At 37.7% G+C, this 17,986-nt stretch overlaps 1 protein-coding gene across 2 annotated transcripts in view; it reads right to left on the reverse strand.

Annotated features, from left to right (window-relative positions):
- Positions 1-1,080: 1,080 nt before the first annotated feature.
- BIRC6 (baculoviral IAP repeat containing 6) overlaps positions 1,081-17,986 on the reverse strand; it is a 188,520-nt gene continuing 171,614 nt past the window's right edge. For both annotated transcript variants that reach the window (XM_075708606.1, XM_075708607.1), the window contains 8 exons: positions 16,815-16,960; positions 15,865-15,975; positions 14,437-14,654; positions 13,600-13,761; positions 11,962-12,039; positions 7,111-7,299; positions 3,074-3,208; positions 1,081-2,019 (listed from right to left, as the gene is read on the reverse strand). In XM_075708606.1, the coding sequence (XP_075564721.1) occupies positions 1,840-2,019; positions 3,074-3,208; positions 7,111-7,299; positions 11,962-12,039; positions 13,600-13,761; positions 14,437-14,654; positions 15,865-15,975; positions 16,815-16,960 (1,219 nt within the window). In that variant the 3' untranslated portion in view covers positions 1,081-1,839. The remainder of the gene's footprint in view (positions 2,020-3,073; positions 3,209-7,110; positions 7,300-11,961; positions 12,040-13,599; positions 13,762-14,436; positions 14,655-15,864; positions 15,976-16,814; positions 16,961-17,986) is intronic.

A 17,986-nucleotide genomic window follows, 5' to 3' on the forward strand; every position in this document is an offset into this window, starting at 1 on the left:
TACACACTAGAGAAAAAGGTACAATCATGTTAGCCACCCTCTTAACATCAAATCAATGCAAGTGAGGTACTTTTTATTTCAGTGTTGTTTTTTAACGGAGAAAAGAAGTCTTTGCGTTTAAGGAGGACCTTCAGGTCTGATCCATTTGGTTTTGGTACAAGTGCCAGGGTTTTATAAAAAGGCTATGCTCCTGGAGGCAGGCAGTTTAAGCAATAAATGAAGAGCTCTAACGGACACCACTAACTTAAATACACTTGGAAGGCAGCGGGCAATTTTGCTTTTGGAGCCTTTACAAGAGCATCACAGTCATTTTGTACAGTAATAGAAGGTAAGTAAATACCCGTCTAGAAAAATGCAGCACTGTTTTAACCCCGATGAAGTTCCAACGCTTTGACTATGTGGCATAAACTCTTTGTTTCATGTATTTACCAGCAGCTCTGGCACGGAGCTGCTTCTTTTGCTTTTTGCTTATGGATCCCCCGAAGTCACGCAGACATGCCTAAGCTGGTATTTTGAGAGGTGCGTACAATCAGGACAGGCCTTGGATTAACACACCATATCACTGTAACAGAAAAATTGTACCTCTGTCAGAACTACCAAAGTCTGTTAACCATCAGCATAAGAACACAACCTCAGTTGGTGCCATTTTTAATGATTAGAAATAATACATTGTAAAACAAAAAGTGAAAAAATTCCAGCGTGATACTTATAAACAATGAACAAATAGAAAACAAAAAAGCTTCGGGTTTGCCTGATTTATAGTATTTATAATACAACAGATCATTAATCTGAGGTAATACCAGTAATAACTTCTAGTCCTTCAAGGACTGCTCAAAAATTACGAACAGTGATAGTAATGCATGTTATGTTAAAAACGAGACTTGATTATTAAATCAAGCAAATCCCTGACCCTTTTTAGTTAGGGATCTGTGGTTGCAAGTATAAAATTGGAAGTAAGTCTACACAGTAGGAACTACAGAACGTTCGAGTCCTGCGTGGCACGTCATCAGCCCCTGTCGGTACTTAAGAGTACAGCTGATTATGTACAAATCAGACATTTCAACAGAGACAAGACTTTGTTCCAGAATAGCCCTTAAGAAATGTAGCATACCGTTAGTTTGCATAAAATAGCCAAACAAAAGATGAATTCAGAAGTCCAAATTTTGGCATGAGGTAAAACCATGTGCATTTATTTCATCTGCATTTTAGAATTAGTAAGCATAAAATTAAATACGTTGACTGTAATGAATTCAGTCATACAAGTGCAAGTCTTCAGCTAGAATGTATTTTATGGCAGTTTATTTAAAAAATGTACCAGTAAATCATAAAAGAGAGATCATGTCCATTTAACGTTTATTGAAGTATACAGGAGGTTTTCTTTGAATCCAATATGAGCATGAATATATGGCCAAACGTAAAATCTATCAAATTCAGTGAAAATTTTCTGACTTTAAATAGTAGCTGTAAGAATGAACAATATATATTCTTTGTTACAACTGCCCTCACTCTACAAGTAAAAAAAAATAATAAACATTCAGTAAACATTCTTTCCTAAGGTAGTTTCCCTTATATATGAGTGATTTATCCATTTCTTGTATACATAACTTTTTAAACATACCAATCAGTGGTTCTCACAATTGAAAAATAAAAGCACAAAAAAGTTTACACTCTTGTACAGGTAAATAAAAGATCATCTTGAATTAAACTGTATATCCTTAAGGGCATAGTATAGTTTCAATTTCGTTACCTATTATGTAATTAGCTTCTTACATACAAATATTGACATATTTGGCTTGTGCTTCAAAGCCTTTGTGTCTAGAAAGTCCATGTCAATGCAACTCATAACTTGAAATCAGCAGGGATGTCTTTACTGCTGCTGGGTTTAACCTGTTCGTGCAACACAGTCTCTTCTGAGCTTGCTGTGGCACTGCATTTTTCTGTGGAGTCTTCGGCGTCTGGATCCAATCCTTCTGGACAGGGAAGTTTTAGAAGTTCTTCCCGCAACTGAGCTGTATGGCGCTGCATACACAAAAAGAAGTCATAGGGACTTTAAGACCATAGTTAGATCATTACTTTTCACAATACTAGAGAACACGAGGCAAAAAAAGGAGTAAGGAGAAAAGGTGTAAATGTACTGTTTCAGTGACTGGATAAACTTTCCCCCTGTATTCAGGGATTGGTACTTCCCTTGTAGTGACAGAATAATTGGCAAATGCTGCTAGGGACAAATTGAAGGCAGTAAACAGCACTGCAGCAAACACGTGCATCAATATAAATGCTACGCTATCTGTCTTGCCGTTGAGACGCATCTGTGTTCTGCAATCACAGCAGAAGCTGGCTTGGACTAGGTCATACAGTCAAAACATAAGTTTATAAAGAGGTCATGGTCTTGATGAGATCCATTACAGACACAGATATACAGAGATTTGTATACCAATCGTAGTATCTGACAGTAACTTCATTTTGACGACCAGTCACATTGCAAGAATGCAAGTCTAGCAATAGAAAAAAGAAGCCTTTAAAATTTTGGGCTTTTTTGCTCCTCAGGGGAAGAAAAACAAAATAAAAATAATATAGGTCTGTTGTCTGTGCGGACACAAAATACACAAATGATAGTACTTGCCTAGGAAGGAAGGAAACATTATCATGGCCATAACTGTCGATAAAAGTTTAACACAAGGTAAAACTAATTGTAACGAACCGCAGTTTTATAACTGCTCATCTACGCAAAAAGGTTGTTTTCTAGCAAGGAATTGGTTGTAATACAACTTTATCATAATCCCCCACCCACCCTTAGAGAGAACAAAATAAAACTCTATCTTACATAAGTATTTATAGAAAAATAGGCAGGACAGGTGCTAAAGGCAAATCTAACTTGTAGGAAAAAATAGTGAGAAAGCGGAGTGCACATACACTTTATCTCTTGACAGGTGGGAAACTTTTGTTTGCTTACATGTTCTGAAGTTGCTGGGGTTTTCTATTATTGTTATTATAAAACTCAGCTGCCGAGCAATTTCATTGCCATTTGTCATCTTCGAATTAAAGAACATGAAATTATAAAAGCAAGTCTCACCTTTAGAGCTGCTGCATGATGGGACATAGTCCTGCCTACCCGTTTGTCACTGCTGTACTGCTGTATGTCTGCTATCCACTCCTCACACTGAGCCATGATCTCGACTCTTTTCAAGTAAAAATGTTTGTGGATGACCTGCAAGAAAATATTCCAAATGAAAGAACAGAGTGTTCACTGTCTTCTAAGAACCACACCTGCCAGAAAATATTCTGAATGAAAGAACAAAGTGTTCATTGTTTTCTAAGAACCATATATTTTAACAATACAAAATTTGCAAGACCCCTGTAAGTCTAACTGGATATAAGGGGTGGCGGGGGGAAAAAATCAGCACTGAGGATAATTCAGCATTGAACCAGGTTGCAGATAAACTGTGGAATTTCTGTCCTTGGAGGTTACCAAGACCCAACTGGAACAAGTCCTGAGGAACCTGGTCTGAATTCAGCTGGTCCTGTTCTGAGGAGCAGGTTGGCCTGGACGTCTCTTCCAGTCTGTATGAATCTACGATTTGTGTGCAGTCTGCCATTTCAGTATTCACTTGTGTTCTCTGGGTGAAGGGTAAACGAGTGACAGAAATACAGTATCACACCAGGGAAAAGAAAAAGCGATAGCAGAACGTTAGACACGTTCTTCAGTTCAAAGATGATCTTACTACGCAGGCACTATGTATGGATGTTTATGTTTGCATAGGGGCAGCGTTACACAATACAATGTTAAGGCTTATTATTGTTGGTTTCACAGTCCTATTTCATTACAGAAGCATAAGGAACTATAAGCACCATGTCTTCCCCTGTCACTAACCACTTGCTGCCTGAACAGAAAACAGATAAGCAGAAGCACAATCAACACCCTGTGCACAGGAACGTAACGTGCTTCTGCGTAGAGAAGAAGGATCACACCAGCTACTGTGGAAGAGGTGCAACCACAGTTACATGCCCTAGGCAGAGGCAGCACCTCTGGGCACAACCAGAATTCCCAGGCAATAGCAGTTGAGCTGCCCACGGTTTGGGTGGGAACCAGTATTTGATCGCATAGTAATTTTGGTATTTCTGTACAGATTTGAGTTTGAAAAAAACAACCAATCAATCCTCAAAAGTTGTGAACCTCCACTTAGTTTTGGCTTTGTCTTAAACAGTTTTCTAAAACTTGCCTGGTGAAAGAAACAATAAAACCAAAGAAATTTTATTGAGCACAGAGAGTTCTTGGCAATATTGCAACATAATTGACAAAATCATGTTTCCCTCTAGAGCTTAGAAAATATAGCTATCCATCTAAAGAAAAACTGCATACTGAAAGCATAATTGACTTCAATTCTGGATGCATTCCTTATATCCATAATGGAGCTTGGAAGAACTCCCACAGACCGGCAGTTTAGATCTCCTGAGCCTACCTGTCATTTAAGACACTGAAGGGATGACAGCTCAGATTTGTGGAGACAAAAGATCTTAGGAGCTGAAGCATGTATGTTCTTTCCTAGACCTAAATTTTCAGGATGCCTTTGCATTTATGTTACTGAATGATCATCATTGTTAAGGTTCCTAACACAACCCTACAAAAAACCTAGAGATCTTCACAACAAGCTGATCTCTCAGAGAAGTGCTCAGATAATCTGTGCGAGGCACACATTTTCATTTGGATGGGGCTGCAGATGGAATCGAGCGTTCTTCCAAAATCCAGCTACTGCAGCAGAGAAAAATGTAATGCTTTCCAGTGCATAATTTCCATTTTTGATATGTAAAGATAGATAAATGCCACTTTACCTAATGCCAGGGAATACGTATTCAGAGAAGCAGAAAGGGAGTTCTCATGTTGCACACATTGGTAGGGCACTGGGTAGGACCCCAAGCTTAAGCTAGTATGATTGTGTTTTTAACACAAAAGCAAGCTATCTTTGCCTCAAACTTCTCCTTACAGAAGCAGGCTATTGTAGCTTCAAACTGTCCTAAAGACCTCAACATACGGAAAAACAGAAAATTGTATCTTTGTAAATGAGGAAAACTGCAGTTACCTAAACCAGAACAAAACAATTTGGATGCAAAGCTTTTAAGTGTTGGCTGGTTCTCTTCCATGCAGCAAAACTCTTGTCTGTTCACAGGTAACAGAAGGGAATTTCAAATGTTCGAGATACCTCTGCAAACTGCTATCTACCTCTTAAGGCTACTTTTCTTTTACATGTGTCTCTGTGTGTGTGTGGCTTACCTTAATTCAGCCCTAGCTACGCACCACATTTAGAAAGCTAGTAGTTGTATTGTTTTCAACATCTGCCTTTTGGTAACGGTGTGCTATGCGTAAGTCATCTGTTCTCAGGGTACGATTGGTCTTCCACTGAAACACCACCATTTGGATACAACCTTATTACTTCACCTTCCTGAAAAGGGGCAGGATGTCAGCTTACAAGCCGCCTTTTTCATACAAGTAGTAAAAAAGCTAAGCTGCAGAGTAAGCACAATATTGCTGAGATTCTTTTGAAAAGTGCGATAACAGCAAACTGGGATTCATTTACCGAATAGTGTAATATTGCATATCCTTAATTTCTCTATATGTGAAAAGAAAGACGGTGCATTATTGTCAGGGAACACACTGCATTCTGATATCTTCAATTAATTTAAACTTACTGTAATTTGAGAACTTTTTTTCCAAAAGTGAAATTGTGGAGGTTAGCTAGAAAAAAGGACCTATTAGCAGAGGTTATTTGATTATGTGTCACGATATTATCTTTATCGTGGTATTCAACTTATCAAGTAAAACATTTCAGAGGTAGTGTAGAACAACCACCATGTTTTTCTTCATTAATTCAAGACACCAGAGTACACAGTACATCCTTTTCTACCTCCATGTGGATAAAATATTTAACTCCTGTCACACAGGTGAAGTGTCTGTGGTTTCTTATTCCATAAGACACAGTAATTTTAATGGAAAAAGGGTTTTGCATTCCAAAGGATGTTTTTATGGACAGCAAGGAAGGGATGGGAGACTACCCTCTCCCTCAGATGCCACGCTCAGCAATGCGCGTAATCCTAAAATCATTATGCTTTTTCAACATTTTAGTGCACAGACAACTGAAAGCACAGGTGGTGCTACAAGATGGTTCCACACCTCAATTCAGAGGTGGCAACAGTTTTAGTAGTTCCGAGTAAAATGCGTTTTTCTCTAAGTATTTGCTGGTGGTACTGTGAGATAACTCATGTTTGAGCAACCATTTTGCATTAATATTCATACAGATTCTCTTACTTAGTGTATCTCCAGCTCCGTTTTCCTTGAATCCTTTGCCATGTATGTTCAAGTCCCTAAGATCTAATTGACCTGCTTTGAGAAAGGAGTTGGACTAGAGACACTGAGTGAAGCCCCTAACAACTAAATTATTCTATGATGCTATGGGCGAGTTAGTCTATTTTCAGGAATGTAAACAAATTAAGCAATTTGATTTTTTTCAGTAAGTTTTTTAAGACAGTGTGAATGCATGAGGGTTAGTATTGCTTTTATCAGCATCCAAACAGTTGCTTTCAAAGGCATAGATTTCTAGTTTGGCACAGATGCCTTATGGATCCTTCCATAAATAATATGCAGTCTGGAATTTGTTGTATTTTTCCAATCTGCATCATTTTAGTGTATCCAAAGTGTTTCCTATACTTGCTTCAAATTCATGTTTCTTGGAAAAATACTTGATGTTAGCTATGCTGACTAACAAACACCAAGCACCCATTTGTAGGGCTGGTCAGTAGTTTTCACACGGAATATAAAATGTACCACCTGGCATTAAGAATGAGCCAAGCTGTATGAACCATGTTGTATGAAACTGTGTACCAAGCCTCCTTACAGGTCAGTCCCAATTTGTGTGTACTGCCCTTTCCCAGAAAAGAATCTGTGAAGTCAGGTGTATCCTTATTCACTTCAGTCTCTGGAGTCAGTAGCACCAGGGAATAAAGAGGAGGCTAAACTGGACATCTCGTGCATGATGTTTCCAAATATTTGCATTATCCTTAACACTCAAACAAGGTAAGTAATTAAACAAGATATTTACTGTGTTTCACAAAACCTACCTCCTTAAAACATGGCGATGGATTTCTGATTTGTTCCAGCATTGCCCACTTGACTGTTGCCTGCCGTATATTTCCATCATATTCTCTGGAGCTCTGGGTGCCACTTGGAGTACCTCTTGATCGTTCATAACCTGGTTCATTAAAATATGGTTCTGCTACCAGTATTAAGGATTGGACAGACACTAACACCTGTTAAGAGAAGAAACTAAATATTAAAATTGTGCCACCTACTTGTTTTTACAAATATACATAGATTTGCTTACCCTATATGCAAAACCACTTGTATGGCAAAGTACTGTCATTTGTAACACAGGCTACTTGCAGGTAGGGAATGTCCATGCTTTCAAACCGAAACCATTACTACACAGAAAAAACATCGGTTCTACGACTATGTATTTAGCTTAAACACTGGGAAAATGACAAATATAAGTTAAAAAATAACAAAAAAAGAAAATGTTTAAAGGAAGAGATGTCTGATTGCACCCTTTTGTGAAAGAAAGTGTATTTGTCAAGTTCTCGGTCAACAATTCTTGAACTTTTCCTGGGGCTGAGCTTACTAATTCTTCTGATTCTGAACTAGATGGAAAACAAACAAGGGAGGTGAAATGTGAACCACGGAAAATAATCTTGGTATACACGCTCTCCCATTTTTTCTTTCCCATGCATTCAATTGATTTAAGTATGTTTTTAGCCCTTTAGTTTCAGATTTTACATACAACACTGTGTGTCATATGCCATTAAAACAAAGCCTCAGTATTTCTCTTGAGATAGGAAAAAGAATGTTTTCAGTACTATATCAACAAAGCACCAACTATGCAGTGATAAGGAAATGACAATTTTCCCCCTTTCACTTTTCTTATCAAGTACATGTGGGAATAGATGCTTACATACATACAAGGCATTTAACTATATGCCCAAGTATTCCTAATATAAAACAAAGAACTAAATAGATACATAGGGCACTTAGGAATCCAAATGTATATATATTGCATATTCATGATTTGATGGCTTGCTAATTTTGCCAGTATTAGAATGTTTGGCCCTGTCAACGTGTTGTTGTGCTTAATCAAAACTATGTTACATGCAAAAACATTGTTCTATAGGTAGAAAAACATCACTGACTTTTTTAAAATTTAGTTTAAATGAAGGACAGGTTTTTCTTATGTATTTAGGACCAAGTCCAGCAAGAATTTTAAGGATTACAATTCTGTGACACAAACCTAGTTCCAGAACTGTAAAGAATTCAAAAAACGTGATTTATACTTACATTTCCTCAAATATTGAAAAACTGAGGGTATGTTACATGCCTAAGAGTGGCATGTCCAGCACCTGGCATGCTTAGGTGCAAGACACCCACTGCAGTAGATTAAAAATGTCAGGGCAGCTGTTTCTGGAACTGACTCTCCTCCCAGCCTAGATACAATTTAAAGCTTGGAGCCATCCCCTAATTTAGCAGCCCAGTTTGGGAATCTGGATATGGATGACAACAGCCCTTCTTTTCCTTGGAACATGCAGAACATACAGCTTACATGAGATAGATACCGTGTCAGCGACCACTCGAGATTTCGGTTCTTTCACAGGGCAGTGCCCCAACAACTAGGTAGTTGTGCTCTGTGCTTACGTGTGGCATTCTCTTGGAGTTTCTGCTGTAGCAATGCCAGCACAAAAGCATTCCAGCTTTCCGTACTGTGATGCATACTCACTCCATAGAGACAATGCCAAACCCGTAACTCGTATCAAAGCAGCAGCCCAAGGGTCAGCTGAATGACCCAGGTTAATCTCAGTCCCACCATCGCCTCCAGAAACACACCCTTACTCGTTTTGGTGCCATGACACTCGGTGTTTGTAGTCGTGTAGTTGCTGTGCTTTCACTATAGCACAGAAGGGCAATCTGGGGCAGCCAAGTCTTTACCCTGATGGATAGGGCAAGTGGCTGTGCAGTGGGAAATGTGAACTAACGTCCTTCTTTGGGCTGAGAAGGAAAATTCAATAAGTTCTTCTGTTTCCCAGGCAGGTGTTCCAGCTAGCTGCTCTTCTGCTGTTACATGGTATAGTGTGCACCATCACACTGTCTCCCGTGCCTGCCATGCATTCAACTAGAAGCAGCCACGGCTATTTTGTGTTACACTTATATATTAAAATATGGATAAATGCATTAAAATATACAGAATGTGCCTCGCAAATCTGGTTCCAGCAAGAAAATGGCCACTTGTGACACTTAAAAAAGGCAGAATATTAATGCAAATGTGCTAAGCCAAGGTAGAGTATTTCAGGTCCAACGCTTCAGGTACCTAAGGTGTTTTGGTGATCTGTGGCCTTTACATGTGTGTGGAAATAGCTGGGTTGAGAGAGAGAGAGAGAGAGAGAGAGAGAGAGAGAGAGAGAGAGAGAGAGAGAGAGAGAGAGAGAGAGAGAGAGAGATTTTTAAATAGCTATGGTAGAGAAATTTGACAGTACACAGCATTGTACTTTCTTGGCCTTAATAACCAGTTGTTACTTTGAATTATAATTGTAATGGATGAGAAACTCTGAACTGATCTTCCAGTTTCTTTTGGGTTATAAAAGTTAATTTCTGAAGTATTTTGGGTGGTCGGACAATAGTGTCATCTTTGAGCCAGAAAAAACGGGTACTGCTTAATTCTTTCCAAGCAATTTATTTAGTCCTACAGCTGTTTTCCATTTAAAAGCTATGAAGTGTTTTTCTCCCAGTATGGGGGGGACTTTTTCCAACAGCTTTCTTACTATTTTCAAAATGATACCCTAAAAAACTTTAAAATTTGAAACATAAATGCTGTATGAGATGTCTAACAATCAAATCTAACATTTTAATCTAAGAAAAAGGACTCTAGTGAAAATAAGACTTCATAATACTTGCACCTTTCTACATTGATTTTATAGTTATAGTTCTAAATTTCAGTTCATCTCTTGATTAAGAAGTTCTATCTTGGGAAAGTGATGCTATGCGAGGGACCACAACTTGGACCTCCAAATCGTAACTGTCCCTTGAAGGAAGAGGGAACATTAGTATATCCAAGGATGGAAAGGACACCTGTCCTAGTGTTTGATCACCCTCATAATGAAAAAGTTTTTCCTAATATTTAATCAAAACTTCCCATGTCCCATCTTGTGTCAATTGGTACTTGTCCTAGTCCTCTGCATCTTTGAGAAGTGTCTGGCTCCATCTTCTCTATACCTTCCTCATTTAGGTATTAAAGACAGCAGTAAGATCTCTTTGCCATTGGTCCAGCCACTTTTTCACCCACTTACCAATGTACATCTCAACGATTTGGCTACAAGGGTACTAATGGAGACTGCATCAGAGGTCTTGCTGAAGTCAAAGTAAGCTACAGCCCCTGCTCTCCCTTTGTGCAGAGCCAGTCAGCTCACTGTGGAAGGCAAACGCAGGTTAGGCGCTATTCACCCCTGGTAAATCCACACTGGCTGTTCTCAATTGCTTTCCTGTCTTCCATATAACTTGAAAATAGCTTCCAGGAGGATTTGCTCCATCATCTTCCCAAAGAGTCAGGTGTTGCTGACCAGCCTGCAGCTCCCCAGATCCTCCTTCTTGCCCGATCTGAAGCCGGGCGTGAGATTTGCCAGGAAGCTCCCCTGACTGTTCTGACCTTTCAAAGATGAGAGCTAGTGGCTTTGCAATGGCATTGGCTGGCTCCTTCAGCACCCCCCGATGCGTAAGATTTCATCCCATGAGCCTGTGGGTCCAATCTGCTTGAACACTTACAAGAAGCTCCTCTTGGTGCTCTTTATATCCCTTGCCATTTTCAACACCAGCCGAGCTTTGGTTTTCCTAATTTCTCTCCTGAATGCTTGGCCAATGTCTTTATTTCTAATGAGTAGCCCATGCCCTCCTTCCACCTTCCTCCTCCTTCTGTGTGCTTTCTTTTTGCAGTTGAGCTTAGGCAGGAGCTCCTTATTTACTCGTGCTGGCTTTCTGCCACTCTTGCTTGACTTCCACACACTGGAATAGACCATTCTGGAACTTTTAGGAGACTGGTCAACCAGCTCTCCAAGGCCAATTCCTGAACAAGCTGAACTCTGTTCTGCTGAAGGCCAGGGTTGTTAATTCTGCTATGCTGAAACAGAAACTGTGCAGTCTTTGAGGATTTGGAACAGAAAACGTACCTCGTGCTATGTAGTAATTCCTCCAAGGAAGGAATAAATTCAGAAAGCGCCACAGGAAATAAGCCACTGCAAGTTTTACTTTTATTTAACGTATGTGCTTATTAGTCAGTGCATTTCTATGACATAAAGCTGAAAATTATAAGGACTGTATATCCTAATAAATTCTGGTCTAATTTAACACTAATTGTTATTGAACACAGTATACCTACACTTTAACTCCCTTCAGCTTTATTCCTCTATTCAGCTTACTTGCAGACTTTGGAAGAGTACCTTTACAGTTCTCACTAGTGTACTTCACTTTCTCATCTTTCACGATGTGGAGTCTGCTTTGTCTTCATCATGAATAGCTTGTGATAGAGCGTTCTTTGGAGGTGATGCCATCTTCCAGTCTTGTGTTTTTTTTTAAAAATAAAATATTTGAAATCATCCAAGCAAAGTCCAGGCAGTGCCGGAATGAGCTGCAGACATGAACAGCCACTCCTCAAGACAAGACTAATAGAAATATTGGTTGGAAAGAGCACTTTGAAGAACTTATCTACTCTACAGTGTTTCTCTTCTGGTGTTGCAAGGACATTTTCTGGCCTTTTGTCTTATTTATGCTTATTTCAGAAAATTCTGGTTTAAAAGCACTAGAAGAAGAGTCCTTAGGACTGACAAGGTGACTTACTACTCCTAAATAACATCTACTGAAGAGAAAGAAGAAATGCTCACCTGCAAAAAACTTGATGTTTGGGGATTCCATTTCTCTTCTGGTCTCCCATGCCATGTGTTAAGTATGCTTAAACACACCTGAAAAGGTGACATTATTAATACCACAGACAAATATTACGAGAAAATTGTTCTGCTTGGGCAGAACAAAATATTAACTTTATGGGGTTTTTTTTTGACAAACTTTTGTATAACTGCATTCTAAAAGGCAAATTTGTTTCCTATGAAACTAATTTGAAATGAAAGCAGATAAAAATAAAGTGGATAAGCAAGAACAGCATGTTAATAAATGAATAAAGTAAGGTACACTACTTTTCTTAAAGGAAAACCTATGGATTCTAGTGGCTCCAAAAATAAATGAATCATGAATACTATCCGATTCTTTACTTTCCTCTCTAAATACTGTTCTAACACTTACTGTTCTGCGTTTTAAAGACAGTCATTCTGCTTCAGCATGTGAAAGGTGGTTTCTGTCACACAGACTATCAAGGAATTGAAAATACTCATTAACTTTTATGACTGATCTGGACTTTAGGGGAAGTCTGTGGAGTTCTTGAAGCTTATCACAAAATGGAACAATCAAAGATAGGGAACACAAAGAGACAAAGTAAACAGAAGACATTTAGAGGTGAGTATTTGCCAGTACGTTAGGCAAAGAAAAAAGGAGATAAAGTCTCCGGTATGAATTACATTCTGTGTCCATGTTACGAGAAAACCCCATGTCTAGTACTGGAAAGAAATATTATAGCTTGTGAAAACAGGGAGCATGGGGAACCCATAAATGGCAGTGGAATAAGGGAAAAACGTTAGCCTATGGATTAAATGTTTACACAACAAAAAAAAAGCGGAAGGAGTGCCACAGCGCTACAGCCAAAGTTATTTTGTGAGTCTGTGCTTCCGTGGAGACATAGACATAGCCATCTCTATAGCTCTGCAGAGAATTTAACGTGTGCTTATTTTTAATATAAATAGAAGTTGCATCTCCCTGATTTGCATTTGACTTTCTGTTAGCTTTTTGGAGCTTTTAGAATGAGCCACAACATACCAAGGAGATGGGGGAGGGAAAGGGGAAAGCTTGTTTGTTTTAACTTTTAATATTATTTCCAAAAGCTTTACTATTTTTTCAGAAAGCTGTCATTAAGTCCATATTTCAGAGTTACTTTTTTTTTTTTTTAACAAAGGATACCGAGGTTAAGGAAAGTCTTTATCTTCCCTCAAGAAAAAGTACTTTTGCATGGAAAAAGAGACACAGGGCACTTGGCAAACACATTCACTTGCAGCTGATATGAAGCATACTTTGTCCATGGAAAGGATCCTGGGTATTTCAGCTAGCCAAAATAGATTTCTGCCTGGTTAATTTAGCAAAGAAGATGGAAAAGAACATTTTTCTAGGTCAAAATTACTTGCTTTTTGGTCCAATCCAGCTCATAAAGGCTTTAAAAAATCTCCAAGACTGTTGAGAAAGGGGATCATTCCCATTTGAAACTGTTAAGTCACTCTTCATTTCAGCCGGGAGACCAGTTTTAACCAAACAGCTTCCTCCAGCACATTAGGAGCGGCTGATCATTTGATTGCAAAACGAAAAGTTTCATCCGTTTCACTTCTTTGTTACAACTACACACAAGAACAAAGTTGACCTACCTTGCCATCATTGTAGAGATTTGGATTAAATCTCACGCTGTGGCCTCCAGTTGTTTCCAGATTCACAAGTGGAGGGGAATTAGGATAGTCTTGTGGAAAATATACATCAAATTCAAAGCAACCATTTGCGTAGGGGGTGTCTGCAGGACCAGTAATGAGAACCTACCGTTGTAAAAAGATGATGATAGTTTTCAGAAGAACCCTTATATTTGTCACACAGTTGAGATTTTTGTACGTTATATGAAGCATTTGTTTCCACATGCTACTTATCAGAAAATACCATTAGACATCATAATCATATGCAGGCTATCAGGCTCTTCATTTTGGTAACTCTGGGAAAGTTAAGCCCTCTGCTAATGTTCATTTCTCCAGATTACAAATGGAAAGGAAAACAGAAGGAGCTAAAACTCTATCCCAACTGGATGCTCTTAATAGAATTTTTCTTCAAACTTTCAGGTCCAGAAATATTCAGTGTACTTCTCCATACCTACTGCTTTTAATCAACTCAAATGGTCGTATGCAAAGATACACTTGGACCGTAATGGAGTAACAAAATTAAACTTTTCCCTTCAGAATAGCTGAAGAAGAATGAACCTTGTCCTGTGAAGTCTCCCTGGCTAACAGGGCACTCCTGGGGTAGATGGACTCTCCCTGCCCCCTGCCAAGTTATTGAGAAATCAGGATCAGACTCTAAAATACTACTACTTATGTGAAAGTTTGGACAGCAATTAAAGTACACATGAAATACTTCTGTTTTTTCTTAAGATTTAAGGCATCTTCTTAAACACTTATATACCAAGCTGAAAGAGGGAAATAAAAATAACTTTGCTTCTTTACCTTCATAATGTCAAGCCGTTCCTCATCACAACGCACAAAAACGCTGGATGAAGATGACAGAGGCAGCGATGTTGAAAGAGTCACAGCTTCTTGAGCAAGACGTCGGGCTCTGGCAGCACTGTTGGCATCACTTGCATTTTTTACCTGAGACATGTAGTGGTAATTTACTTTAAAAACCAATTTTCCGTCATCATCTTCAGAAACCATTTCAAATGTATCTAGAAGAGAAGAAAATTTTAATGCATCAGGAAAACGGTGAGGTTAATAACGGATTAGTCTTGGATAAAGATTCTGAGTACTAAAATCAGGAAAGTTTAATTTGCATTATACTAATTATAAAAAATACGTATTTTGTGACTTAACCATGATCACAGAAAACAAAGCATTAACAGTCCTGGGTTGAATTAATTTCTGCAGCAAATTTACAAGCTTTCATATGCAACTTGTCAAATGTACACCATTTCTGATTTGGAAAGCTACCAGCTACTCCAGACCAAGAATATAATGATACTTATGAATACATAATAATGCTACTAAGGGAATCAGTGTGAAGCAGAGTGCCAACAATATTTACTTGTGTGGTGGTTGCAATGTTATTAAAGAATCATTAAAAAATTACAGTGAAGCTAATTTTCTTTAATCACTTACTACACAAAATCTGCAGCACGGCTGCCAGGGTGAAAAGCTACCATTACAAACTTTCCTGCCTCCTATTCTTGGCATACACTTCACAAACATTTGTGAGGAAAATCCCTTACAAATAAAGCAGCAAAGAAATGTGATTGCAAATGCTGTCACTGCAACTCAAAAAATACTCACAGAACATGTTTTTGCAATAATTTTATAGCTCTTTTTAGATGAGATGCTATTTGTTCTTTATGAATTTTTTTTTAACACGTTCCCCTTATGGCCAAAATAAGCACCAATTCCCATCGCATTTTCCAAATGCAACATACTGCACTCCATGGAAGGACACAATGAAGTCTACTACAGTTTCGTTTTAAAAAACACATTTTAATCTGAATTCTATTCCATTTAAAAAGTAAAAGCTACATTAACAAACATATATATATACAGTCACATATGAGCTTTAAAGAAATCTACTAACATTTCAATATAATTTGAGGACTGAGAGACTCACAAATCATGACTGGAATGAAAACATGAGCACCATCATTGAATTCATCTGGTCGCTTGAGTTAATCTAATGTATGCTTAAAGCATTTCTTATTAGCTCAAAGACTGCATTAATTGGTAACCTGAAAATACAGACTTATATAATAATTTTCCATATGTGAAAAGTATCAGTGGTCACATATGTAACAAAGTTGGTAACTTTCTAAAATAATTAGGGATTCAGTGCAACAGATTGCATATTTCTTAGGTATCTGCTTTCTAAGACACAAATATTCACACTTCTCAACCTACCAAACTGGAGTTTTTTCATGACAGCCACATACTTTTCTTCAAGAGATCGTAAACCAGACAAAGGCTTGGGCTTCACAGCAGCCTTTTTGGAGTATTCAGCCATCTTCTTTTCTGTTATACAAAACATGATGATTATTTGTAGTTAAACCATGTAATTTTGAGACAAATACAGCAAGTGCTTGGGCATTATTTAACTTGAAGTGACATTTTATGGTGACATTGTTTGCAGAGAAGTCTGAAAACACAACATACAAATCTGTTTTTCTCACTACTGTATCCTTCATTATCTGAACAGCTCAAAGTAAAGAGAGATCGTTAGCTCAGAAATAATTCATGACTACTGCTGCTATGAATATGCTTTTATTGTTTCTTCTATTTATTTTTTTTAATTTAAAATAGGAAGTGTCACATACACTTGTGTGGATGGACATTGACACATGTATTCTTGATGCATTCTCCAAAATCAGGACCTGATTGTACATGCCTTTTTAAAATCCACACCCTGATTAAGCTACTTAATCTTTAGTTTTCTGTACTGACAACCAGGTAGCCCTTTGAATGTCTGCAGGTTCAATCCATGATTTAGGTTTTTGTTCTGCATTCATCTAGGTAAGAGTTAATCTAATTCATAAGACCTAGTTTTAACAGCAAAGGCTTTACTATTAAAGGTCATGTATGTTGTCTTCTGCCAAGAAAAAAAAACCCCAAAAGTGCTACATAATTGTGCTGAAAGTTGTGAGACATACTCTCACTTACTTGAATTATTCTGTTTCCCGATCGAAACATTTAAGACTACCACAAGGTTCCAACTCCCTTCGAACATGTAGTCAGTGGTTGGGGCCAGGAGGGAAGTATTTTTTTCTTGCTTTTAAGCTCATTTATAAGTTATATGTTAATGAATGTATTACAAATAAACACTATACAGTATTTATAAAGTATTTCTATTTTACCTTGGTTTGCTTGGCGCAAACTGGTGGTAGCAGCATAAACTATCTCTGCAGTCTTTTGGATGTCTGGTACCAACAGTGTCAGTCCCTCTGGTTCTTGATCAGAAGTATCTGATTTTACTCCTGCTTTAGCTTTGTCTTTTTTAGACCTGTTTTTGACAAAGAAATAGGATACAGCATGAGGGAATATGTTTCAAGCAGTCATATGGTACTTGGCATATTTGTCAACAGGGAAAAATACCAAAGATTAAAGATCAAGATTAAAACAAGTCTTCTGAAATGGAATGTCTCTATGCATCTCCAGGTTAATCACTGAATGCAGCAATCAACTGTGCCAATACTGAACATACAGTCTTGATTTCACAAACAGAAATACATCCGATATGAAGAGTAAAAATATGAACACAAGGCCAGTGATACCAGTATACTAGTTTCTGCTTTTACAAAATTACAAAATTTACTATTTTTGATTGTCACGCCTGCATCCTGACCTTATGTTTGCACATTGTCAAAACAAATACTAGAAAAGCTTACAAAATCAGCGTAAGAAAGATCATGTCATGAATGCGCACTTCATCCACTCAAGTAGGTCTTGGTGCAAAATCAATTCCTAAATAGGTAATACAGAACTGTTTCCTATTACATAATACACTAGTGATTCTTTAAAATACACTAATGGTAAAACACTAGGAAACCTCTAGTCAAAATTCACAGTATGTCTGTGAACTACAACGTAGGCATCACAAGAGAGTGGATCAAAAATGAAGTTTGTGTCTGTCTGCATTTCTCTTCTGGGCTGTAAATTTAAGACCTTTCATTTCAATAAGCAGTTTAACATAACAATTTTTAAAGTCTTACAAATATAGAAGGCACCTATATTATATTGGATGTTTATAATCAATGTATTGCAAATTAAAATGTCAATTTAAACACTTTATATTTTTATAATGAAATAATTTGAAAATACAGTATATACTAACACCGTTGTTTGACAGAAGATAGTTGCCTAGTAATTTAAGATATATTGAAACATTTTGATTGTGATAACCTAGTCTTTACTAGCATATATATTTGATCGTTGAAATCAAGACATGGTAGTGTAACCTAAATGTATCTATTATAAAGCTGCTATATTTTAAGAGCTAGCATAAATTTACATTGTTATCCTGCAAAAC

The sequence above is a fragment of the Pelecanus crispus genome, chromosome 3 (assembly GCF_030463565.1).
Source record: "Pelecanus crispus isolate bPelCri1 chromosome 3, bPelCri1.pri, whole genome shotgun sequence".
Taxonomy (NCBI): Eukaryota; Metazoa; Chordata; class Aves; order Pelecaniformes; family Pelecanidae; genus Pelecanus; species Pelecanus crispus.